This window comes from Pholcus phalangioides, unplaced genomic scaffold (genome assembly GCF_987345545.1).
Source record: "Pholcus phalangioides strain wild (caught in Gottingen) unplaced genomic scaffold, Ppha-v1.0 ptg000009l_1, whole genome shotgun sequence".
NCBI lineage: Eukaryota > Metazoa > Arthropoda > Arachnida > Araneae > Pholcidae > Pholcus > Pholcus phalangioides.
The window spans coordinates 40,587,220-40,613,867 of NW_028301602.1; the positions used below are offsets into that span (position 1 = coordinate 40,587,220).

General features: G+C 33.2%; 1 protein-coding gene across 4 annotated transcripts in view; it reads right to left on the bottom strand.

Moving 5' to 3' along the window:
- Window positions 1–26,648, bottom strand: part of cno (adherens junction formation factor afadin) — an 81,110-nt gene that overhangs the window by 12,794 nt on the left and 41,668 nt on the right. For 3 of the 4 annotated variants that reach the window (XM_089236210.1, XM_089236209.1, XM_089236208.1), the window contains exons 2-21: window positions 20,076–20,268; window positions 16,395–16,504; window positions 15,966–16,070; window positions 15,639–15,807; window positions 15,180–15,473; window positions 14,515–14,661; window positions 14,131–14,231; window positions 13,205–13,405; window positions 11,589–11,638; window positions 10,801–11,057; window positions 8,494–8,699; window positions 7,892–8,132; window positions 7,163–7,425; window positions 6,497–6,664; window positions 6,201–6,375; window positions 5,957–6,042; window positions 5,309–5,470; window positions 1,788–1,853; window positions 1,457–1,530; window positions 563–681 (exon numbers count right to left, since the gene is read on the bottom strand). In XM_089236210.1, the coding sequence (XP_089092336.1) occupies window positions 563–681; window positions 1,457–1,530; window positions 1,788–1,853; window positions 5,309–5,470; window positions 5,957–6,042; window positions 6,201–6,375; window positions 6,497–6,664; window positions 7,163–7,425; window positions 7,892–8,132; window positions 8,494–8,699; window positions 10,801–11,057; window positions 11,589–11,638; window positions 13,205–13,405; window positions 14,131–14,231; window positions 14,515–14,661; window positions 15,180–15,473; window positions 15,639–15,807; window positions 15,966–16,070; window positions 16,395–16,504; window positions 20,076–20,268 (3,187 nt within the window). The remainder of the gene's footprint in view (window positions 1–562; window positions 682–1,456; window positions 1,531–1,787; window positions 1,854–5,308; window positions 5,471–5,956; window positions 6,043–6,200; window positions 6,376–6,496; window positions 6,665–7,162; window positions 7,426–7,891; window positions 8,133–8,493; window positions 8,700–10,800; window positions 11,058–11,588; window positions 11,639–13,204; window positions 13,406–14,130; window positions 14,232–14,514; window positions 14,662–15,179; window positions 15,474–15,638; window positions 15,808–15,965; window positions 16,071–16,394; window positions 16,505–20,075; window positions 20,269–26,648) is intronic. The other variant, XM_089236211.1, reaches the window with a different exon arrangement.

Below are 26,648 nucleotides of genomic sequence, written 5' to 3' on the forward strand. Positions count from 1 at the left end.
AGATCTGAAACAGACATGTGGTCCTGTGGCACTGTAATTCTCAGTAAATCCAGTTGAATGGATATCAGAAGCTCCAGAACAAGCTGAAGTTGAAATATCTTGTGAGCAACACACACAATACGAGTTCCTGTCATTGCGGGAGAGAATATTGCTGCTCCTGCGTCTCATATACGAATCCATTCTACAAGGATGTAAAGTATTATTTCCACAAATTTCATTCTTCACACAATTTCTGCCAAGAGTCTGGGTTCTTTGCCATGTTGGAGGCTTGGATTCGGTTGGGCTAATTGTATGAACAGACCGCAATGATAAAGTTGAAGGAACCTGATTTGTACGTGACAATTTAGCTCCTGAACAAGCATTAAGAACTGTTTTGCAATCCCGACTTTCACATCCACTAGGAGGTAAACCAAATGCTTTTTGCCTTTGCCACATTGTTATGTCTAAATAGGATTCGATGAAAAATGGAACTAGTATTAAATGCAAAGTAACTTTTTATTCTACAGGATTTGGTTAAACATTCACAATGGAATTAAATAGTTAAATACCCATCTATTCTTACCTCTTTGAATGATAGGTGATGGTTTACTCAGTAGGTCAGCCAATCCATTAAATATTGCCCCTTGTTTTGCAACTTCCAGAGTTACAACTGGACCAGTTCTTGTCATCAGCTCTGCAGCCCTGAATAAAATATCACATCACATAAAATTTTATTTGCCGCAAAATGAAAATATAAATCAGTCATAAAAAACAGTCAACTTATAAAAAAAAAAAATTTCCCTGTTATTAGCAGCAATAGCATAGAAATCTTAGAAATGTCTTAGGAATTTCAATAGGGCTGCAAGTTTAACATCAAGGACTTGGATGCTCTATTTTTTACTGTGGATGAAGCTTATAACTACAGTTACACCTATTTATCGAGACACCTTCAAAATTCTTCATACAATGAGAGGCACATTTGATATTTTTATGGAGGGCCACTAAGCTATACTAGAATTATGTTACCAAAGAGATCTGCTGGGACCATGCATTGAAGACCCTGCTCTAAGCGAAAATAGTTAGATGACTCAGATTTGGCAAATTTTTTGAAGCTGTCAACTAAGCGTGTACCCCAATTATGGAATCATAACATGGACAAGCAATGGCTTACAAAAAATTTTTTATGGATCTTATTCAAGTAAACAAAAAAATAGCATAGTTAACAAAACTTTCCAAAAAAAATCTTAGTACTTCACATTCACGCAGACATACACATCATGTAAATGTAGTTTTTTTTTTAGGGAAAAATTATAATTTGAATTGAAATGACTATCAAATATGCTTTGAACAGTTTTCAGTACATTTGAAAATAATTGCACACATAATAAATATTTTTATCAGATGCATTGCATTCCTGAAAAAATAAAATCGGTAACTATTTCCATAAACTATTTTGATAAAACACAAAGAAACTAACTTTTCTTGATTGACACCAACTAATGATTGCCCATCCACTTTCAACAACTGATCACCAGCTTGCAATCTGCCATCCTAAAATAAAATTCAGGTAGCTTTGTTAATATAAACTATAGAATATCAAATTACGAAGAAAACATTTAGCCTTGAAATTTTTTTGTGATCAGTCTTCATATAATTATTTTTTTCATGGAATTGATATTATTTATAGAAACTTTTTCAAGCAAATTAACAGTAGAGATATATATGCTTTCAAAAACACTCACTACAATCCAAAGATAATATTTTAAAGAATATTTTTACAAATCACTGCATAGGCAAAAAATTCCTACCGCATCAGCAGCTCCACCTTTGACAACAGATTTTATATAGATACCCAACTTATCTTGATCAACACCCTGCACCAGAAAAGAAAAACAGTTTGTGTAAGCGAACATGTTTAGGGAGATAAAAACCATTAATCTGTGTTAATTTTGCCACAAGCTGATGGAAATTTTTAATACTGGCCAGTCTAGTGTCATAATAGCCAATAAAATTTTAATGTAATCATAATTTGAATTTTATTTTTTTTAATTTAATAATTCAAAACAGCACACATAAATACATGAATACAAATATGCAAAATAAAATAAAGACAACAGAACAAAAGACAAAACATACACTATGCAGCTCTTAGGGACCCATTTGGTCCGTCCTAGAGCTTAATAAATATTATATATAATAAACCACACGCTCAATTTACATTTATTTCATTTTATTCGTTTTTTTTTTTTTTTTTAAATTATAGATATTTCAAATTTTTCCTTGGTTACCTATTTATATTTTCAATAAACCTTTCAAAATTCATTATAGAGTTTGAGAATGTGAAAATTTCTTTCTTGAGATGTTTATTTACTCTGAAAGTCTGATAATTTTTTTCAGAATTTGTTACAAATACACTGCTGGCCACCCAAATTGCAACACCAAGAAAGACAAGAGATATCGCAACAATATTTATTTTGTAGATAACATGTTGACCAAGCATCAAATGATTAAATTTATAGACTTCTGTGAAGTGTGGTTCCTGCCAAAATCAGTAGCCAGAGTAGCCGCCATTGTTGGAGATCACCGCTGCCACACGCCTCGGCATTGATTCAAAGAGACTTTGGATGTGTTCTTGGGGTACAGCAGACCAAGCAGCTTCCACGCGTTGCCAAAGTTGATCTGGTGTGGCAGCTGGGGATGTAATCTGGGTCAATCGTTGAGCAACCATGGACCACATGTTTTCTATCGGCGAAAGATCCGAAGAGCGAGCTGGCCAGGGAAGCAATTCAATCTGGCGATTGACAAAGAACCTTTGGACAATGCGTGCCACGTGTGGTCGCGCATTATCCTGTTGAAATATGGCTGTGGGCAAGCCCTGAAGGTAAGGAAGGACAACTGGCTCCAACACCTCGGAGATGTAGCGCTGGCTTTTTAAAGTACCGGCAATGCGTACTAGAGGAGTGCGAGAGGGATATCCAATACCGCCCCATACCATAATACCCGGTGCAGGACCAGTGTGGCGGTGCATAACGCAGCTGTTCAGCATCCTCTCTCCACGGTGTCTCCAGACTCGAACCCGACCATCGTGGTGTTACAGACAGAAGCGTGACTCGTCAGTAAAGACAATTTCATTCCATTGTGCCATCCACATCCTTCTTTCATCGCACCATTGGCGGCGGAGACGTCTGTGGTTCTGCGTCAAGGGTAGACGAGGCAATGGACGTCTTGCGGACAGACCACTCTGCTGTAAACGGTGTTGAATGGTACGCGCAGACACTGGATGATGCGGTACAGACTGAATGTGCTGTGCTATGGTTCGTGATGTGGCTGAGCGATCCGTCACTGTCATACGCACAATACGCCTGTCATCACGTGAAGTGGTGCACTGAGGTGGATGCGATCGAACACGTCGGTCCGTCATACCCTCCTGCATCCAACGATCACATATCCGCATTACAGTTGTTTGGTTTCGTCCAACACGACTACCGATTTCCCTGAAAGATAATCCACAATCTCGGTAGGCCACTATCCTTCCTCTGTCGAACTCGGATACTTGATCAAAAGGTGATCGCTGTTTTCTACGAGGCATAATTGATTGTTTTTTTGAAAAAACCACAAGAAAAACAGAATTGCTGTACTTCAAATCGTCGAAATCTCCAAGCCTTAAATAGCGCTTTGAAGTGGCGCCACAGGCGCGCGTGATGTGCGTCTGCGCTGAAATTCTAACCATTTGCATATCTCACCTCCGCTAATGCATGTTGTAAATTTCATATTATTTGCATGCTTCCTTCAGGGTGTTGCATTTACGGTGGCCAGCAGTGTAGTTGGTCCTAGGTAATTTATACTTTTTTGAACAAGGTATTTATTTGTTTTTGGAGTTATATACAAGAAGTTGTATCTATTTGAGGTTCTATCGTTATTAGTTTTAAGAAATAAATTATGGTTTTTAGTCATAAAAACTATCATTTTATACACATAAATTTGTCTTAGATCATGTATTAAAATTTCTGATTTCAGTAGATCTGGATTATTAAATAACATTACCTTACGTTTTATGCGATTATAGATGTTATTTAAGTTCTTAATATTATCGTGATAGGCACCTCCCCACACTGTAATAGCATAAGTTACTCTTGATTGGATCCAGGCGTAGAAAATTGTTTTAAGGGGTTCCGGACTTACAATGTTTCTTAATCTATATAAAGCTGCAATTTGTTTTCTTATCGTATTACAAACATTGTTAGAATGACTATTCCATTTTCGGTCGTCTTGTATAACTACACCTAAATAACTATATTCTCTTACTCTTTCCATGTGACTGCAAGAACGGATTTGGGAGGGGTATTTACAAACGTGATAAAACGTTAATCTTAGTGATATTGGAGTTTCTGGTTTAATATCTCTAATTTTTAGACAGATGAATTTTGTTTTTTTCTACGTTTGGAAGTAATTTATTTTTTGTTAGCCATGTGTTAATCGGTCTAAGGTCATCTTAAACTTCAGTTATCAAATGAGAAATATTTTTACCTTCAATATATAATATGGTGTCATCCGCGAAAGACACTATTCTACCATGCAATTTTAGAAGGCATAATTCATTTATATGTATCATAAAAGTGTGGGGCCGAGAACTGTTCCTTGAGGTATTCCTTTTTTTATTTCAAGGTGATCACTTTTTTCATTTTCTATATGGACTGCCTGTATTCGTCCATAACAGTACATCTCGAACCACCGCAATAGTTCACCACGAATTCCGGCATTCTTCATCTTATGCAATAACAGAGATGGATCTACATTATCAAAAGCTCTTTTTAAATCGATAAAAACTGCTATTGAATAATTATTGTTGTTGAAGCTCTGGTTTAGGTATTCATTCACTTTTGCAATTGCCATTTCAGTGCTTTTTCCTGTTTGAAAACCATATTGATTCTCAGCAAAAAAGTTTATACGTTTCAAGTAACTAATCAATTTTGTTTTCATACTTTTCTCAACTATTTTTGAAAAAACCGCGAGTGCTGAAATAGGTCTATAATTTACTAAAAGGTTTTTATCACCTTCTTTTAAAAATTGGGTACACGATGGAAACTTTGAGTTCGGGATAGAAAATTCCTTTAATTAATTAATGTTTTGAATAGAGGCACATAAGGGGTTTATTCATATGAACTACCAATTGACATCTTGATCTTGATGTTATCAATGATTATTATTTTTAATTTTGTGACATGATAAATTATAAAACTTGATTAATAACTTATTGAAATCTAAAATCGTATTTACTGAGGAAAATTAATAAATATAAACAAGATAATATTCCAATCAATCCACTCACCCCAGCAGCAACAATGCTCAAACCAATTCCATTGTTACTTTTCTGTAAACTGATAGTGACAACTTCGGGTTCTGATGCATTAGTTGGATTCCAACCATTGCCGCCACCTCCTCCAGTGCTCTCAACTTCTCCTGCGTTGCTGTGTACACTTGGACTATGAGTCTGGGAAGTAAAAACACAAATTAGTTTTGGATATTTACAAATGTCAACATTTTTCAAAGTTCAGAACACCAGCTAAATAATAGTCTGATACATCTGTGAAATTCAATTGATATGTAATTCATTGAGTGCTCACTTTTGAAAAATTTCAACTTTTTAACAAAAAATTTTCGCTGCAATTGTTTTGTGCAGCAAATGAATGAAAAATTTCCCCAGCCAATCATTTTGTTATGGAAAAAACATTAGTTTATTACTATTAGTTACACCTAAATTTACATAACTATGGTGAAACCAGTTTTCAAGACATTAAAATGAAACATTTTAATAATGTATGCTCCTGTTTTGAAATGCTGAGATACCACTCTGTCATGAAATATCAAATTTTCAATACTACATTAGGATATTAGAAACTTTCACCTTCAGCTCAAATATCAAATTGTATTTTAAGATTGTGTATAATGTCAGAACAAAGCGAGAAAATTTACGTACTCGAGGTATTCTTCCAATATCTTGATCAGACATGTATATGGTCCAAAATCCTGAAGAAGTTGGTTGTACAGTGAGCCTGCATAGTCCTATCAAGAGAATAATATGGTCAAAAACATCACTTCCATAATTAAAAAATAATCTGTGTATAGCATAACATATATGAAGATTTGAGGAAAAAGAATGAAATGGTATAAAATACATTATTTGTGACAGTGATAGATTTATATAGGGTAAGAATACATACCAGCTTGAACAAGTGGATCTAAAAATTCTTTCAATCCAGCAGGCACATCTCTCACAATGTCACATGAATAGCCATCTTCTGGAAGCAAGAATGGAAGCTGAAGATCTGCATCATCCTCTAATTTTACTTCCCTTCCTTCACTTCTTATAAATTCATCTGCAGTATTCTCGGCAACCTGAATCATCCAGAAAGGTGAAAAAGAAGGTATTAGACAAGCATGTTGATTAAAACTAATTTTTAATAATTATCATACTGATTTAAATAATTTTTTTTATAAAAGTAATTTTCTACTGTACCTTGATAACACTTTCAATCAATTCTGGAGGCACTGGCGGCTCATCACCAATCGGTTGATATTTTTCAAGAATTGTCTTTAGTTGTAAAGAATTTAGTTTGTAACATTCAGAACTTATGGCTGTAAAATCCTTGGAGTTACTTTTTGGAGCTTGAAGCAAATGAGCAGCCTGCAATGCATGAACAAATTTATAATTAACTTATTTTCATTTAGCAACCACCATTTTCTGTACATAGCCAGCAGGAGAGAACATGTTTACTGAAATAAAAAATTTGGTACAACATATTAGCTTGCACTGTTGTACGATCTGCATGTATGGATTTATACTATTCATTCCCACAACTCTTTCAAAGGAAAGTGATGGTAGATAGATGCAAATGTGTCTCATTGGTATCTCATTCTACAGCATTTATACCAAACCTGTTCCTGGATTAATGTTACAAAAGACAATTAAAAATTGAATATTTTTGAATTGAAATTTTCTGCCCTGTTTCAGAATGAGAAAAATATCATTATATCATGTGCATTGTTATACTGCATGCAGAGTGATAAAAAACATTTCTTTAGCCTGCAGGTTATGCACAGGAAAATCTAAGCACCAAAACATAAATTAATTTTTAAATTCAAGATTTATTTCATAAATTTGGAATTTTATAAAATAAACTACCTGAACAATTTTGCTCAAATGACAATCTGCAGCAAGTTCTAAGCCTTGTTTCTCTGCCCATGCTTCGACTCTGGCCAATCTTCTTTTGAGGTACACACCCCATAATCTTGTGCAGAGATTTATTTGGTTGTCACACACGACTCTATTGAACAGCCACATGTTGATAAAGTGAAAAAGTTGAGAGAACATTTGGATGGTCAATGCAGCATTAACACGGCATCGCCTCAACAGAGACATTGCAGATGATAGGACAGCGAGAACATCTGGTAGAAATTTTAAAAAAAAATTCACTGAGACTTCAATAATATTAAAAGGACTTATTTCAATCATTTGATCATTTGATCATTTTTGTCGCACCACGGTCATTTTCTGCACACGAGGGCTAATTAGACCGGGACCTACAATTTATTTGCCGATTCCGAACGGCAGGCTTGTTTTTTATACTCGTCGAGAGGTTGGTGCGCTAACCCCTCGATGGGGGACTCCCTGCGGTAGCAATTTTTTGCTGCGGTCAAGTCGCCGTTTTTTTTGTTGTACCCCTGTGTCAGGAAAGTTTTCTGACAAGGACGAACCGGGTATCGAACTCGCGACACCTCTAAACATCCTTTGGTACTTTAGGCGAGTGTCTTATCGACCGGGCTACCGCGCCCCGACTTATTTCAAAATGAACAAAAAACAAAAGAGAATTAATATTTTTAATAAATTCATAAAATTTTTTCTTTGCTGTACCTGTGCAACCTTCCTCCCCACCCATATCGTCTCTTTCTTCCAGAAACATTGGAATAGCAGCTTGTAATTCAGACTGCTCACAAATCACAAGACTTCTGAAAGCCAGCTGCACACTTTCAGCCAATAGATCTTGGCTGTCTAATGTGTAGGCACTTAAATGGCGATCCTGTTTGAGAAAGTGTAACAGCTCTGACGCATTGGCAAGCCAGAATGCAAGCGAAGATGAATCTCGATATCTATCCTGAAGTTGAAAAATCAATATAAATTCAAATTAAATTTACCCATCACTAATTTGTGACATATATAATACTTCTTATGATTATAACAAAATTAAATTTTAATAATGTTGAATTAATAATGGAGTTTAATCAATTAGCATTTCACATAGCATGCAATCAAAAATGACTGACATATTATTCTAAAAACTAGTTGTTCATTAATTTATAGATTTACATTATTTTTTAACTACCTTTTTACTATTTCTGAAAAAAAACCAACTCAGAAATTAACATGAATTATTGCAAAATGAATGAATCATGCTGCAAAAATTGTTTTAGCTAAAATTACTTTTGTGTATTTTCATACCAAAAAAGAAAACCTACCCTTATCACTTGATGAACCAGTGAAGCAACTTTGTTCATTAAAGCAGTCAACCTTTTGGCCCTATCATTTGGCGAACTTTTTGGACGGAAATGAGTGGATGCTCTAAACCTAGCTGCCATGTATAAGATATAAGTAGGCGATAGCTTGAACTGTGCATGGTTGGGTTCAAGTTGACTAATAACATTTGAGAGAAACATGTCTTCACCTATAATGCAATGCAAAATTATGAAATGGGAGAAGTGTAAATATAGCAGAAAGTTTTAATTTGAAAACAATAAAAATGATTATGAAATAGAAAAATGGGGAGAAAATATTTCCTTTAATTAAAAAATATTCACACACAGACTCGTACTCATATTTCTACTACTACAGAGGTGCTGCCATGAAGAAACAGAGATGGCTGAAAATCACCATTCGTCCCATATATATGGGACTCAACCCCATATGCAGGAGGCAGAATGGTGGGTTCCATTGCATATTCATGAATTTTTGGGGGAAAGCTCTCAGCTCCTCACAAAATTTATTAGGGTGGCTCAAATGGCCTCAGATCCCCCCCCCCCCCCAGGGTTTTGGTGCCTATGATTACAACTATTAGAAATAATTATTAGTCTCATATACAAGGTAGGCAGAAAATAAAAACTCAAAAATTTAGCTAAGATTAGCATAAAATGTAGGTATAAATTAGCTTATCAAGATGAAGTCAGCAGAGATGGTATCATCAGCACCAAAAAATTTACTTACTTTTTGACAGAAAAAAAATCTAATAGGTGGCATTGGAAATTGGAATAAAAAATAAAACTGACAAATATACAGTACAGTGAAAATGATGACTGAATATTGCGATCATTGTTGAGCCTTCAAGTGTTTGTATACAAAGCTTTCTATGGCAAACTTGAGGTTCACATACACCTTGCACGAATTAAGAATTTTTATCAGACACTCATTCTTTAATAATTATCTTATATTTGCATCCTGCAGTATATTTTTTTATGGTTGTGTCACCTATCAGTAACTACTTGTGTGTAAAACTACTTCTTGTAACCACTTTTTCTCTGTATGTATATACATGCCCCTTGTTGCATCCGGAATGCAACTAGGGTCACCGATTTGGGAATTCTCATTGACGAGCGGCTTAGGTTTTCTGAACATTGTACAGCAGTGGTCAAAAAATTGAATAGAATGCTTGGTTTGATTTTCAAAAAGGTCTCTTCACGTTTTCCTAAAGTCATTCTTCCGCTTTTTCGAGGCTTAGTTCATCCTGGACTGGAGTATGCAATAAGGTTTTGGAGACCATACCTACAGAGGGACATAGACTTGGTTTAAGGGGTGCAGAGAAGAGCTAAGCGTGTCCTTATAGGCACACGGGGATTGAGTTATGAACTGATTGAGACTTCATTTTTTAAATATGTTTACATTGGATGAGCGCAGGTGATGGGGAGATATGATCGAAGTGTTCAAAATTTTCAACAGGATGGATAGGATGGACCATGAACTTTTAGTACACCGCCAATCGACTGCTTTTACAAGGGGACACCAGTATCGATTGGTAAGGGACAATATGAGATTATGGTGTCACAGGGAATTTTTCGCTAATAGAGTTGTTAATAAATGGAAGAGTTTATCCCAGAGGTAGTAAATTGTAACACAATTGTAACACAATTTACACGTTTAAAAATAAATACGATAAACATGTTGAAGTAAATCGAGAAGCTATCTATACTTAGAATAAGACAACCATAATATTCTTTATGGGCATTGTATCATGTGTATATATTGTTTATAATTTTTGTGATTGTGTTTTTAATTGGGTTGCTGTATTTTTTAAATATATGACTTCCATATTTGTTATAGGCATCTTTTTCTCAGCCACCTCGTTGGGCATCTTGCCTGTTGTGGCATTGTATTTGTATATATAAATTCCCCAAAGCTAACAATACAAAATATGCCAAACAAACCTTGAGAAATAATTATTTCTCCATTTTTATATATTTTCAAAAAAATTATGGACTTTCTGTCCACTTTGCATTTCTTGATTTTCACAAAAATAACAGCAATAAGCAGCAAAACAGAACTATTTCATGATTTCTCTATTCTTTTTCTAAACAAATACCTTCACAATTTAAAAAATGTATTTGGGTTTAAGAAAGTCTTTTATCAAAAAAAAAACAAAAAAAAAACCCACTATAAGAGATTTTTCTAATTAATAAATGTAACACTCAAAAGGTAAAAAATATAGGTTACATCAGCAAATAAAAATTGCAAGCACAAAAGCTAAAATTTTGTTAATTTAATAATTAACTTAATACCTTCTTCCCAGAACTCTAATACAGCAGGAAGAATGGGATCATTTCCCCTTTTTGGCTCAAACTTATCATAGCTTCCTCTTCCTTGTGAGCTCTCCCTCCCTAAAGACCGATGAGAGTTTGCATCGTCAGATTTCTTCGACATGCGATCATCACGAGAGTGAGTGGAAACAGTTTCTACATTCCCATCAGCATCAAATGTAGTCTCATAGCTGCCACGATGATGATGTAATGATAACTGGTCTTCTCTCCGATTACTCCTGCAAGTAAATACCGTTCTTGAGTCAGAAATTTTATTTTGTAACCAAATAACATTTGGTAAAATAGTATGACCATTTTTGGTCAAATTGATACCATTTGTTATATAAAAGAAAAATAATTTTGAGTATAATCCACAGTTTAAACCTAAAAAAAAAATCTGAATTTCATAGAGCACTACATATTATCTCTGCAGGGTGTTTTTCCTGAGAGGTTTTTTTTTTAAACTTTCATAAAAAACATTGTGAGCGGGAAAACACCAAGTGGATAACTCGACGAGTTTTAGAGAAAGATGGGGGCATGAAAATAAATCGTACCAAACAAGATAATGTTCTAAAAAGGAACATTATAAGCAGGAACCACTGTACAAGTTCTGGTACATGTTTCCCAACCAAGCATCCAGATAATTTGAAATAATGAAAATTTTCATTCGGAAATTTTAGAATTCAAATACTGTACAATTGATGAAAAAGCTTGAACATAATGCTGTTAAGATCACATTTTATAATACCATAATATGCACAATTAATTACCTGTCGAGAAATTCAGTAGATTGACGAGGATCTGGTAACAGTCTATGCTTCTGAAAAATATAAATGCCCAAACAAAAAATTACACTTCTCATTTTTTATATTCTGATTGAAGGTCTAAATCAGACACATATTTAAAATACCAAAATGTGAACAACACATTTGAAATTAAAATCAATCAAAACTGGAATCAACTTCATGCTAAATATGATTATTATGAGCATTCCATCAAGGGAATCATACATAGAAAACAATGCAATTCCTAGTCATGCAAATTATGTGTGTAAAAACCATATGTCATACACATATTAGGAATTTTCCAATATCATGCATATATTTGAACAAAAATGTAAAGGTTTGAGTGGTGGAAAAGTCCATGACCTACTTTCACAAAATTGCTCTGATATATTGAACACATATCTAATAAATATAATAATGCTGTTGCAAGAGAAGGAAAAAATATTCTATAGCTTATTACTTTAGGCCTGCTGGAAGGACTTTTCAGTCCCTTGAGGCTACAAAGTGTTTGTAATATGTGTGCATCCATTTTTTTTGTAAATTATATGATTGTATTTGTGTAACACGTCTGAATTTGTGTATTACATATTTGTATTTGTGAAATTTAAAAAAAAAAGCAATTGGTGTATGAAATAGTTGTTTCTAGCAAATTGGTTTTCATTGTCAAGAATTTTAGTTTTAAAAATAAAATGCATCAATTTTCATACATAGATAACGCTGTAGCGAATTTCTATTCAATTAGCTTTGGAAACTAACATGACATGAATAGCAAGACACAAATTAGACGAGTAACTAAAACTACAGCAATCCATGTTAGCAAATGCATGGATTGAAATGGAAATTCTAAAGATGAGGTTTGAACAAAAAAAAACCCACGCAGATTAAAATTTGGTAGGTAAAATAAGTTTATGAACTCTAATATATAATGTAACTATCTGTCAAATTTTTACTGTTGCTGATTACATATTTGATTGTACAGCACGATATATGAAAAAAACTATGATAGAAGAAATTTGAAATTCTTATTAACAAAAAAGAAGATTCTTACACATCAAGCATTTTACTGCATACTCACTCTAATACTGATTGTTTGATTTTATGTCAATTTATTTTTTTTTTTTTTTTTTTGTGTCATGGACTTTTGGCCCACAATTTATTGTGAATTACTTGTAAATGTATTAAAGCTATCTCAGTGAACACTATGTAAAAGGCATCTATATGGAATCTTTACCACCATCACCCCCACCATTTTTTTTCTTTTTAGAGATTAAAATAGTCGTTTAATTTATCTGTAGGAGAAAACCTCAAAATCACATTTGAATAAACATGTTCAAACACATTGATCAATTTGTTTCCATTGTACAACCCTTTCTCTTTCAGCATTTGAAAATTTTTTCCTTTTTTGAGAGCTAGGACATGTCTTGAAAGCAGTTTTGAGTGAAAGCCGATTAAGAGCACAAATTTTTTTTAAATCTCAGATTAAAATAACTAGGAAACTACGATTTTCAGCAATATCATAGTGTATTACTGTATAACAATTCCTTTGAATGAAAAAAAAAAATTTGAAGTGTATTATTTTCAAATGAAAAAATAAAATTCACCTGTGTGTGCAATGGATCCACAAAACGAAATGTATGCAGCTTCCCAAAACGAACTACCATTCCAGGTTGCAGGATAGTTGTTTCATATATCCTAACATTATTTACATATGTTTCTGCTTCTCGACTGCTTGGAGTGACAGTTACAATCCCTTCTGTGTGCGCTATGACACAGTGCCTAGGCTGCACATTTGGCCCAAACAACTAAAGAAATAATTTATATTAAAAAAAACCTGAATAAAATTTAAAAAAAATTGTTTTGAATTTTGGATTTTTCATTTATTGCTGAAGCAGCTGCCACAGGAATATTTGTGGACATGTGAAACATGATAACATTCAAACTTCTTACTACAGAGAAAACTCAATTTCTGAAAAGGTAATTTTGGAAGATGGCAAGAGAAGGCAGAATTGATTTTTGGAAGGCATTTAAATAAGATTCCTAAAATAGCACTGCTAAGTCATGCTTATTCAGGTTAAACATACCAATTAACAAACAAAGAAACCATTGCAATAAAAAAATTTGCAAAACTTCAATTAATATGGACTTATGCACTAAAGATGTTAATACAGAGGTACAATTAAAAAGGAAAAATAAGCAACATATTTAACAAACAAAATTTATTTTCAAGTGTGCCGCATGCAAAAGAAAATCAGATGAAAAGGTTGAAGAAGAGATTTTACAGAAGAGATCTAATCGCATGTTAGAAACATGCAGCATTAACTTGCTCTACACATGCAATGTGAATGCTATCAGTTTATTTCCATACACATGATCATGAAACATTGCAACAAAGAAACAAAAATGAAAACTTCACTTCATTTTACTTATTTTTAAGATATGCAAACAGACAAGTGGGATATTAAAGTGAATAATCGTAAAACACAAAATGCTAAAATAAATATGTTCAGATAAAGTCAATTAAAAATACCTGGAGATACTGCCTGTTAGAGCTACTGCGCTCACTGCCTACTTCAGTTACATTTAGGTAAAGTCTATGTTTTTTGGATGGACCATGAATCTCACTTCCATCTGCAAATAAATGAAATAGTTAATCTTTGATATGTCATACCACAATCATTTTATGTGCACAAAAACATTAATGAGGCAGAAATCTTAATTTAAAGGCAGTTTTCAATGGCTTGGGTGCCAGTGGCAAGATGCTTGTCTACCACTATGAAGGCTACCACCAAGTCTGCAGGTTTGATCCTAGGGAAGGATAAGTTCTTTTCCTATTGAACCCAAGGTGACCACTGATAGATGATGCCTCAATATGTTCATTCATGAAACAAAAAGAAAAAAAATGAAACATTACCTGGATTCAATTCAAGAAGATATGGCAGTTTCTCTAACGTATCATCCCGGTAGCTACCAGATTCACTTTTAGCGGGCTTGGGCTTTTTTTTCCGTTTCCTCGGTTGATAATCGGCAGGTCTTCTACGAACATGAAAAGCCAAAGTACCTAAAATGCAAAAGTATAGCTTTTTATTCATGAAATGCACAGTTCAAACTATTCATGAATACATTTTCAATCATAAAATAATAAATCAATAATAAAATACTTGTAGTATTACTAAAGTTGAAAGTATTTGTAATTTTCTGAATAAAATATATATTCAGATGGCTGACAGCAAGATTTCGAATGAACATGAGAGGATCATTTTTTTCTCCTCACATAGATAATTCTATTTTCCATTTAATTTGCGGCATTAAGAAAACAAAGCAGAATTTCAAAATTTTTCAGATCATTAAAAGAAGTAAGAAATCCTCAATTTTTGTGTAATTTATTTCCCAATTTTCATACCCAACTGATGAGCATTGTTTCTTTTTTATAAGAATCAAAGATCAAGGTATATTTTAACTTTTATTAACATTTTGTACTAACTATAAACCAATATATGTATGTGTACATACATACATGTATATATATTGAAAAATGATAATAAATTGTCTTGGGAAAAAAAAGAAGAAAAAACTTACCTCTGGAACGATTAAACTGGTGTTCAATCATGAGTGGGCAATCGTCGTCGTCTAGAATATATTCCCTAATATTATTGCTGTTGAAGTCCTGAGTAGGACTTTTACCATCAGATGATGGCTGGTGTAAGATTATGACCTGAACAAGACAATACTGAACAGGATCTTCTTTTTCATGACCATACTTTTCTAATATTTCTTTGACAACATGTGCTGCTGTATCTTTCATTGACAGCAACAATGTCTTATAAGGCACATCTTTATTTAGAGACTCCCCAAATATTCTAAGAGTACCACCTACAAAGAAGAAAAATAATCCATTATAGAAATCAAAATTGAAAATGAACTTTCTGTAGGTACTTGCAGCAGTTATTCGATGAGAAAATATTGGTATTGCATTTTACTTATTTCAAAAAAATCTTACAGAATAAATTTCACAAAGAAGAGATAATCATATATTACCTGCATCAGTTCCACCTTCTTGACAAAATTGTTGAAGCTTTTGTTCGAGTTTTTGATGCCGCCGTCTCCTCATCACAGCTTCTGGATTTGATATTGATCGGGTGAAGGCAGTTTCAGGCAATTCTGAATACAGTCTTTCTGCTATTCCATCTTTTTTATCCTCAGCTCCCTGTCAAACCACATTATTGGTAAATATGAAATATATTTTCTTGGCATCCAGTTTGCATTTAAATGCTAGATACTGTAAAAGTTTCCAGAAAACAATTTCTTTTTTATCAATTTTCTACAAAAAAAGTGTCTATACATATATAGGACATTTCTACTAACTTTTAGTTTTTCTTTCTTTTCCTGCTTCTTTTTCTCTTTCTTTTCTCTTTTGGAAAGCTTTCTCTTGAAATTGTTTTCATGATCATAAGAATCCATATTTGAGATCTGAAAAAAAATTACAATTGTAAAAACTTTATATTCAAAATATGAATAATTGAATTGTCTCGGTCAAGCATTTAACACACATACACGTTTCTTGGGATAAGTGCAGTAGGGTAAATCATCCAAATATATTTTTGAGCTTAACGTAAGTGCTGCATCATCGGCAAAATCTTTCCTGTTTTCTTTTAATTCTTAAAACAAATGTTTGTTTGAAAATAGAAAAATAGAAAGATTTAGAGGTGATCTACATCCAGCAGTGAGTGAAAATGATACTGTAATCAAAACATTATATTAAAGCATTATCTGTATGCGTTAACAAATACTCACGTAAGATTTTTCATCCATACGCCTCAGAAGAAACCGTCCTTCCCTATCACCTTTGTGCCAATCTAGCTGCACTAGTAATGGCTTCTCTTGATCTGCAAGCTTTCTTTCTTCTGCAAGATTAATTAATTTTTAAAAATAAATAAATCAATGCAAAAACCTATGAATTATAGTTTGCTATTTCTCTCCAAGAAAATACCACTCGTACACCAGAGCTGGACAAATATCACTCAATGTGCCTCGGGTATGTAAAAATTTTGACCAGGTATGTATTTTTTTGGGACTACATGCCTAACATTTGCATATTAAAAAAATAATCAAACACCATTTAAATGCTTCCATTAGTTTAACCAGCAATGATGCAAGTATTTTTACACATGTATGTGGAATTCCACAGGAAAGCTTTGTTAGGCAGTCATGATACAAAGTGGTGATAGTCAATATACAATATCTTGATCTATTTTTTACGACCCCACTGGGGGACTGGATAAATCCCAGTAGCTAGGTCACCATGATGACTAAAAAATTAGTTGGCACCTAAAATTTTGTGTAGTTACTAAATTGCAGGCCAAGAGAAACAAAATGTTTGGAATTTATAGCAGCATATCTGCCAACATGAAAGAGGGTCACTATGCATTGAAAAAGCCAAAACAAGCATTATTTTGGATCTTTCTTCTGTTAAAAAAATTTTTGGTGCCTAGATTTTTGTTGTGATTTGTCCAGCCCTGCCCTAACATTAGGCAGCATGGAGCTGCCATGGCACTTGCATCCTGTAGCTGGTCCCAAAGGCTGGGATCTTTTGCGAGCCCTCAAGGTTTCCAAGGAGTCTATCATAAGTAAATGGGTGATACTCACGAAATTGACCTTAATTGTGTCCCCAGTAGTTTACACATTAAATATATCTGACACAGAACTTTTTTTTTTCTCATCACTTTCTATTTATATTCCAATTTTTGACAAGCAGATTTTTTTTTAACAACAGATTTTTAAAATTTGCTTGAACAACTTCCTTTGTTGAAAAAACGTCCTTCTGGCTGTCCTAAGCCCATTTTTCAAATTTTAAAATAACATTTATTTTAAAATAAATAAAAAATTAATAAAAAAATATATTTTCAATAACATTTTTTAGGACCATTATACTTTCATATTCCATCTTTTTTACAATTTTAAATATTTTTTATCAATAGTTTATAAAGCCTAATGAAAATATTCCTCAGTTTTTTTCCCCCATTCGTGACATTTGGAAAACATTGATTCAAGTTCTACAACACCAGTTGCCACCTATCAAATTTAATGTTGAAAAGGTTAAGAATGTAGCCATCATTGACCTTTCTTTCAAATCAATTAGAATTGTAAATTTATTCAGGAAAAAAATAGTTGAGTACTTTTATATTAAATGTTCTTCTTCTGGCTACTTTTTTTTTGTGAGAAATATATACAGTAGAGCATTGATTATCCAAAACAATTCCAAACTTGGGGTGCTCGATTTATGGGAAGAAATAGTACTAGTATCATAGGCACAATATTAAACAAAAAAACAGTGATATTAAATACAAAACTGTATATATTTTGTATTACTTTGGGGGAATATATCATTTGGGGAAAGCATATACGGTTGCTAGCGGAACTTCTACATAGTGTGCAAATTGGAATTTCCCGACTGAAATGCTTTCAATTAACCGATTTATTATTTCTGAAAACAGCATGTTTTCAACATGCTTAATTTTTGATCAGTGTTGCAAAACATATGAAAATGTCTTTTTCCTGGCATTAGGCAACCAAAAGAAAGGGTTGATCATAGGTAGAGCCCAGATTATGTGCATATGCATTTGCATATTTTGGCCTTTTTAACATTAATGTACATATAAATGCATAAAATCAAAGAATTTTCAGTATAAGTGCATATTTTTGAAGGTTTATTTAAGCTCACTCAATTTTTTTTTATAATTTTTCAAATAAATACTGTTCATAATATTTTCATAACATCGGTTTTTTTTCCCGCAGGTGAATACATACATATTTATAAAGTATTTTACGAATACTAACTGTTTTATGGTAAGGCTATTTCTAGAGATATGTCAGAGTGTTTAAATTTTTTTAGAAATAGTTTTAAAATTCTTTGTTACTGGTATTTTCGTTATTGAGCAGCTACAATAAATTAAAAAATGCCTGAATAAAAAAATATGTAGAAGTTATTTGCATATGCGATGTGTATATATATGTGAGGGGATATTTTTTTGTAAATGAATACATATGCGCTAAGAAATAGAAAAGATGCAAAAAAAGCAGATGTGTTTTTAAAATGCATGATTTTTTTATTGCATATTTTTTCATTTTTTTGTACATATTTCAGTATTTGACTTTTTCAAGATTTCTAGTGCAGATACTGGGGTGCTTAATGCATATTTTGGGATTTTCAGTGCATATTTGCATATTTTTAGAGCATATTTGCATATTTTTAGAGCATATTTTGTCACTTTTTGTTGCATATAATCTGGGCTCTAATCATAAGTTATAGGGGGTGATAAAAATTAAAATCCAGATTTCTTGATTGCAACATCAAGCTGCAGTAATTTTCACCTAAAGGTTTTTATTTAAGAAAATGCCTCTCCTACTCTGGCAAAATAAACACAAATTAGAAATATGTTGTCCCTATAAAACTGAGTAAAAAAGAAACATGAAACACAAAAAAAGAAATAAAAATGTGACTGACAAGAAAAAATTTCCAAAGTATCGGGACTTGTCCAAAATGAAGAGGAAGATAGATGAAACATGTTGCGAATGACAAGTATAGATATCAAATTAAAGCTGAAATAGACAAAATGCCTCATCAGATTTGCCTATATCGCATAACTTGGTGAAATTAATTTTTTTCATTTTGAACAAATTTAGCTGCTGACTGTATTTCATGTATCAGCAAATAAAGTATCCCCTAAGAAATTTTTGGGATTTTTTGTTAGCATTTATTTTTGATAATTTTTTTATTCATTTCTTGTCTAATTTCATGAGAATCACCCAAATATATATAAATTAAGAAAAATATGATCCATCCCGGACTGCAGCCCTGTCAGTCATCTTATGGCTGAGCCCTTCCCACCAACTCTGAAATTATAATTGATGGCTTGAATGATTTTAGATATCTATCATCTATTTGGTGACACTGATTTTTAATTTTTTTATGCAAATATGGTAAATATTCATTTTTGAAGTCAGCAAATTCAGTATACAATAATATTTTCAGGCATGCAAAATATTCTGATTTGTGCATCTATTATTTTAGTTTACATGGCCAACTGGTCAAGTCAATTCTGGATTAATTTAGCCATGGCATACACTAATCCTGCTTTTCTCACATTTTTCAGAATTTTTAACCCATTTAGAGTGATCTTGAATGATGTACTTGCCTCATTACAATAAAATCAACTTGCAAATTTCAGTGCTTTTTACTAATTGATCCATAACACACAAAAAAAAGAATACAATTTACCAAAAATGTGCATATTGCGAAGTTAAAATCAGTCAAGTCCAACATGAGATAAGCCAAATTAAGATAAACGAAGAAGCTTCTTTGTAGATTATAAATTCAGTTGAATGTTCAAAAAGAAATTTTAGTCATTAAAAGTAAATATTATTCTTTTAAAATGTTAATTCACTCAAAGCAAGAAGTTGAGGCTAAATACTGACCTCCATTTTCATGGATTTCATACAACGCATATTCAGGAATAGACAGCATACGAATATCAGGACGAAATTTTTCGATGAGCGTTTGAACAACATCAGCAGTAGCTGCAGTACTAGACACTCTAATGCACTTGGTAGCAACTTTTTCTCCGGCATCTTGGAAGTAAAATCGCATCGCTCCATGAAACTCTAGTTCCTGCATTGGGGAAAGCAAATTACTGTCTTGATGCATATGTAATTTTATAAACTGTTTTTTTTTTGCACAAATATTAAAAATTTGTAGTGCAAAGATATTTTAGAAACATTTTCATTTTAGATGTTTCTGTGAAATTTCTTGTGCTTCAGGAGAGTCTTTACAGAACATTCCACACAGCGGAAACATTTAGATGTCACCAATTATTTTTAAAAAAAAGTGCATGATTTTTTCAAGCATGTAAATTAAAACTGGTTTTGTAACTTTACTTTGAAAAAGTAGCAACTAGAAAAAGAACAAACACATAATTAAAAATCATAGCCTTGTGATACAATCCCAGACATATCTTTACTAATATAGCATTCATAATTACCAAAATGACCCTTTAATCACCAATAACAAAAATGATTGAATTCAACTTTGAATACAGTTTTGTTTCATTATTGTTTACAGAGTTCCCAGTAAAGTCAGTTTGTTCATTTCCCTGACCAAAACTCTTGAAAAAAAATATAATTCCAAATATTGACATTCCAAATGTTTTTGAATTTGTTTTTTTTTTCCAAACACAAAATGTTTCCGTCATTTATCAGAGATTTGCATATTTTTCAAAATTTTTGTACATATTTTACATTTTCCCTCACTTTCCCTGATTTTACAGGTTGCCGAGATCCCTGCATTCAATTTGAAAATTTTATAAAATCTAGAATCAATTTTTAATTTTACATTCAACATTGATTGGATCCCCTGATTTCTACAGAATAAAATTTACATGGTGGGTGAAAAATCTTGGACCCATTTCAAAAACTAATAAAAAAAAACAACCAATTGACATAAAAAAAGTGCTGTTGGCATTGTACAAATACTCATTGGCAAAATACTTATCAAGGCATTTAGATTTTATTTATGAACAATAAATATAAAAGTTCACAATTTCGCTTACAGATGGAGCTGTATCAAGAAAAACTCCTGGACATAGCACATAAACATTGATTACCCATCATTTGTGCCCCCATGTTATTTCAATTTAGGTTACATAAAACTAACACTCTCCAATTTGAGCATCCTTTCATTCATTTAGATGCACCCCCAGTTAGAAAGAATGCACATATTTCAATGTGGTTGTTTCCTGTACTGTGTAGAGAATGAATTCCTAAATAAGTTTTTATATAAGAAGGTACCCCAACATAATGCACATAAGAAATGTAAAAAAATAAAATATCAAACTACTTCTTGATCATATAAACATGTCAACACATTAATCTCATAAAATAAGTACATCCTGCAGATAAAACAGTCCATAGAGCCTTTTCAAAACAAATCATAAAGTACATTCCCTTCTCATCAATCAATGGATACACACACAAAAACCATAATATTTTCTGGAATATAAGATAACCATAAACAAAAGTTCCATTGACTCTCTCGAAAACTTAATTATGACCAGTCCATATCTTTCCAGAATGTACCCAAATAAAAACACAGACGATTTTAAACAACCTTAAATGGTATAAACAAACAAACTCGCTGATTTGAGATTGTTTTTCTTTCTTAAGTGCTCATTAGCGCTTACTTAACACAATCCACGTATAACGAACGACCCATTCAAAGACCGAAGAACTGTAAAACATTTCCCTCCCTCATTCTTGTAATCAAAATATAAGAAGATAGGGTGTGGGGGGGGAGGGGGGAACAGACTTCTACCATAAAAGAAAATTGGATGAGGAAGTCCCTAATCGTTTAGGCGAGGCAAAATACTATCTGGACACTGGAATTCGGACAGGATGAGTGGCTCTCGGCAGGAATCACGCGAGAATACGTTAGTAAGAGAGGGGAAAAAAAACGATAAACGCTGCCAACGGAACAACCGTTTCGTACAACGGATCTCTCCCTTTACTCGGTTAATGAGATCAATAAAAACACGCTTTCATTTTTTTTATTCATTCGCAAGAGAACAACGACCATGTGTTCAATCTGATAAAGAAAAGATCAAAATAATAGAATAAATATTACAGGTCACAAACCCCACATACAGCCAATCAAACCAATTGCTGTGCAACAATTTCCAATTTCCCAGATAAAATCGAATTGTAAAAAATATTGCAATTAGAAAATCAGAAAATCGAGTTGATGTTGACAAACGCAGAGCATGTACAGTTGAATCCCGTTATAACGAAATCCAAGAGAGCAGAGAAATAACTTCGCTACAACGAAATTTCGTTATTAAGGAATTCTAGGTTATTGCATTGGTCCTATGAAAATTTATATGGAGGACCCCAAAGCAGAATGTGCCAAAATCTGCGATGTACGTCGCAGAACAATTAGCGCTACTGCAGAACAATTTGGAAGAATTTTAAGAAAAAGTGCAAAAAAACATTCCAGTCAGCTGAGGGCTCGTCGCAGAACAGTGCTAAACATTCTGCTTTGGGGATGGAGGATTAGAAAAGCGTTCATTGAAACGAGATTTTCGCTATAACGGTATTCGTTAGAATGAGATTCGACTAATTATTTTCCGGTGCGGGAGATTTAAACTCAAAGATATGAAGTTAAAGAAATTTAGTTTTTTTTTCATAACGTTTCACTATGCAGAAAACTTCCTCCTAATGCAATCGTAATTAAATTTTACCCTTTCAAGAGATAACCCCACTTTCGAAATCCATTTTAATGAGTCACCTGCAGTGACTTTATCACGAGGTTTACGCGCATTTGTCATGGTGAAATAGGAAGAATTTTTTTTTCCTTTCTTTATTTATGGGGAATCATCTACTCGGTTCAGTTATTTGATACACAGTAGGAGACTTTTTTCGATTTAAAATACAGTCGCGGGCTAGCTTATAACGATGTCGGAAAAAGCAGCGAAAATATTCGTTATATCCGTACCGACTTGATGAGCAATACAGAATTCACAGGAAATGAAAACACTTCGTTATAAATATGTGAAAATTCGTAATATCTGTGTTCGTTATACGCGAGTCCAACTGCATTTTCTGTGGTGGCCTTAACGGAAGACAGGATTTCTTTCCAAAAAACAAAATTGGCTCGAAATAATCTAAAATTCTTTAGATAGAAAGGTTAAGAAGTATATATTTTAAAAGTATATATATATTAATAAACAAGAGGATCATAAAAACATTTTCAGAAATAATCTTCTAGCCATGTTAGAATTATAAACGTTAGCAAGTGTTATAACACGTCCAGACTTCGGCGTAAAGCATAGATAAAATACAACAATATAATTAATCTTACGTCTGGTGTAACGTCACACCGAATAAAAGGACCAAATAAAAATTGATTCCATGAGCGGGGTGACATAAGTTCAAATTAATAAAAAGTGCCTAATGTTGATCATGCTACACAAGAATCTTCGAAAACTGGCGCTAAAAATTATAGACATTACACCGAGGTCCGACTGCAGTAGCTGCATCAAAACGTTCAAACAGTTCCCAAACTCCAAATTTCGATTCACTACCTAACTAAATGACCAGTAATTGTTTAACTTTTTCCATCCGCAACTAGCTTGACCTTGCGATCGTTTATGTGGGGCTTCCCAGAATAGTCTACAAAAGAATTTGTTGTCATTTCAAAACACTGAATGGGCACACATCAGTAAACGATCTCTTCGCAATGTCCCTGACAGAGGTTGGCGACGCCACTAGGAGCCGCAATACATACTTCGAGAACCATTGCTACATCCTAATAATCATATAAATGAAAATAGGATCTTAGGTAACGATGATTTACAGATGTCTCGAAAATAAACTCTTATTTTTCATAAGCTAATTGTTGTTATAGCACCAACATCTAAAAAGAAGTGCAAAAATCGTGCAGACACAGGCTGACATTTTAACTTTAAAAAAATTCTATAATGGAATGAAATAATTTTGGTCTCGTGTAAGCATCATAAAAAAAATAATAATCAAGACAATAAGGATTCAAATACACAGTACATGGCTTCAAGCCAACAAGTTCACAGGTGAACGCACCAACCACGTGCGAATACCACGCCCTGTGTACAGGCTTTTTTTCATTGGCTTTTTCTGGGTCATAAAACGAACCGCTTTGCTCTAGGAATTGGGGGGGGGGGGGGAAGTGCAAAAACTCCGGTTTTAAATACCTGGGCAAAAAAAAAAAAAAAAACGACCGCCCCATGTGCAAACATGCCCCATACTTAACTTTTGAGTCAGAAGCATTGTATGCTTTCAAAAAGATTCCCTCTTGCATAAAAAAAAGTGCCCGAGTGAAAATCCTTTATGACTATATGAATAAGGAAAGAATCAATCACACACTGAAAGCTGAAATAGTAGACAATGTCATGGGAAAAAAATATTTAACCTCAAATGTTTAAAATGGCACCATAATGGAACATTCGCAGTTGCGTGATTTGCAAAACTAGCTTCTTTAGCAAATGGACACGCCAACACTTTTTGTCCTAGGCCAACTCTAATTGCCACTCACGTGTGCCTGAGTGTGTTTTGAATACTTAATTACAACATCAAGACAAATTCGGCTTCTAATTTCACTGAATATTGTATGCACTATATTGTTCGCTGCTATATCAGAGGCGTAATGATGACATCCATAGACGGCACAGCAATCATAATTTTAAATTTTTTTTAAATAGCTAAAGCTATTATTAACAGTAAATGCAACTCAAACATTCTTCTGGGGAATTTTTAACGCATTGGTATATGCAGGAACGTGTTGTGGGTGTATAGATGGCTCTAGTGTATTTATATTGAAGTTACGCTTGTTTTATGTTATACTTTTGATGCCATCTGTCTTTCATATTTTGAAGTGGAAATAGCAAATGCCTGAATTTTAATGCTATTTAAGTATTATGTTGAATGTCTGCCTGCTCTCCACGGAGAAACTACTCCAAATGGGAGATCGGCCGGCATTCGCACCTCGATGTTGGAAAACCGCAGAAAATCAACTTCAGCCACTACCGCTGTGGCGCCAGCAAAAGCTATGAATCAATTACTGGTTGAAGATAAAAAAAATATTACAACTCCTCACTTTCACCTTTTATTTCCTTAACACTGAATGTTGACAGTTTAATAATTGAAATTCTTTTCCTCGAATTCTAGATACTGAATCCTGGTTCGAATCTAGGGGCTACCCAAAATGATCAATATCGCATGGATTTCGGGCTTATAGTGCGAGCAAACTACCCCATTTCATAAAAATCTACTTTCAAAAAACGATAAGTATTACTCACAAATTATCAGACGGAGGCAGTCCAACAAAAAATTTTGACAGTACAAGTCACTTCATCGAAATATAACAAAACATTATATTCTCATAGAACTAAGAATGAGAAGAAAAAAAATCCGAAACTCATACGGATAAATAACAAAAAAAATTCGATTTATTTTATTGAATTTGAATAAAATGGCGGATGACATCAGAGCCGGAATACGGAGAACCGTATATGCAGCTTTATTTAAGAAAAAAAATTGTTGGATATTCTAATTCTGTGGAAATTCACAAAGAACCGACAAAAAAAAATTACATTTGCAATCGACTTTCGGCCGCGTTCTTTCATCGTCAAATTCGTTCAACTGAAAACATTAATAAAAAAAAGAAGACAAAGAAAGGAAGTGTATTGTAAATAAAACATAAATCATATTTCCATTTCTGCTTCAAACAACACGACTGTACAAAAAAAAAAATTCTTTAGAATTTCATCAGTTCTATTGAATATTTGATGAAAATAAGATCAGAAAGAAAACACAGAAGAATGACCAAATACACCAACAAACAACGCGAGCAATTTAAAAAAAAAAGCCTGAAAATATGTCACGTCTCTTACATCATTATTCCGATAAGAAAAAAAAAATATACTATATGTAACCATACATTATCATGTCACCGCGTTAAAAAATCATTTCAACGTTCACGATGCGTGGCGCAAGACATCCTCCAGCGATTCCTGATGCTTTGGAATTGAACCCCTATTATCTTCGTATAAACACTTCTATTTTATTCTTCTTTTCATGATCATTTACGCACGTTAATGCTATTCCAATGGAGCTTCATTTTATCCGACAAAATGCCTTATTTTTGTAGAATTGCGAAATGATCATAGAGTTCGGATAAAAAAAATAAAATACCTCGCTATACCAACACTCGAAATAACGATTAATCCCCTCTACAAATATATATATATATATATATATATATATATATATATATAAATTTTGTTTGTAATCGCCTATAGTCTCATGTTTAACTCCTCTCCACGATGCTACAATGCCCTTTACTACGATAAACCTTTCTACAATGATATTTTTTGCGATTTTGAAACCACCACGACGATATTTTACTTACATTTCACTCGAAAAATATCTTTCGATAAATGAGGACGTCTTTTATCGATATTGGCA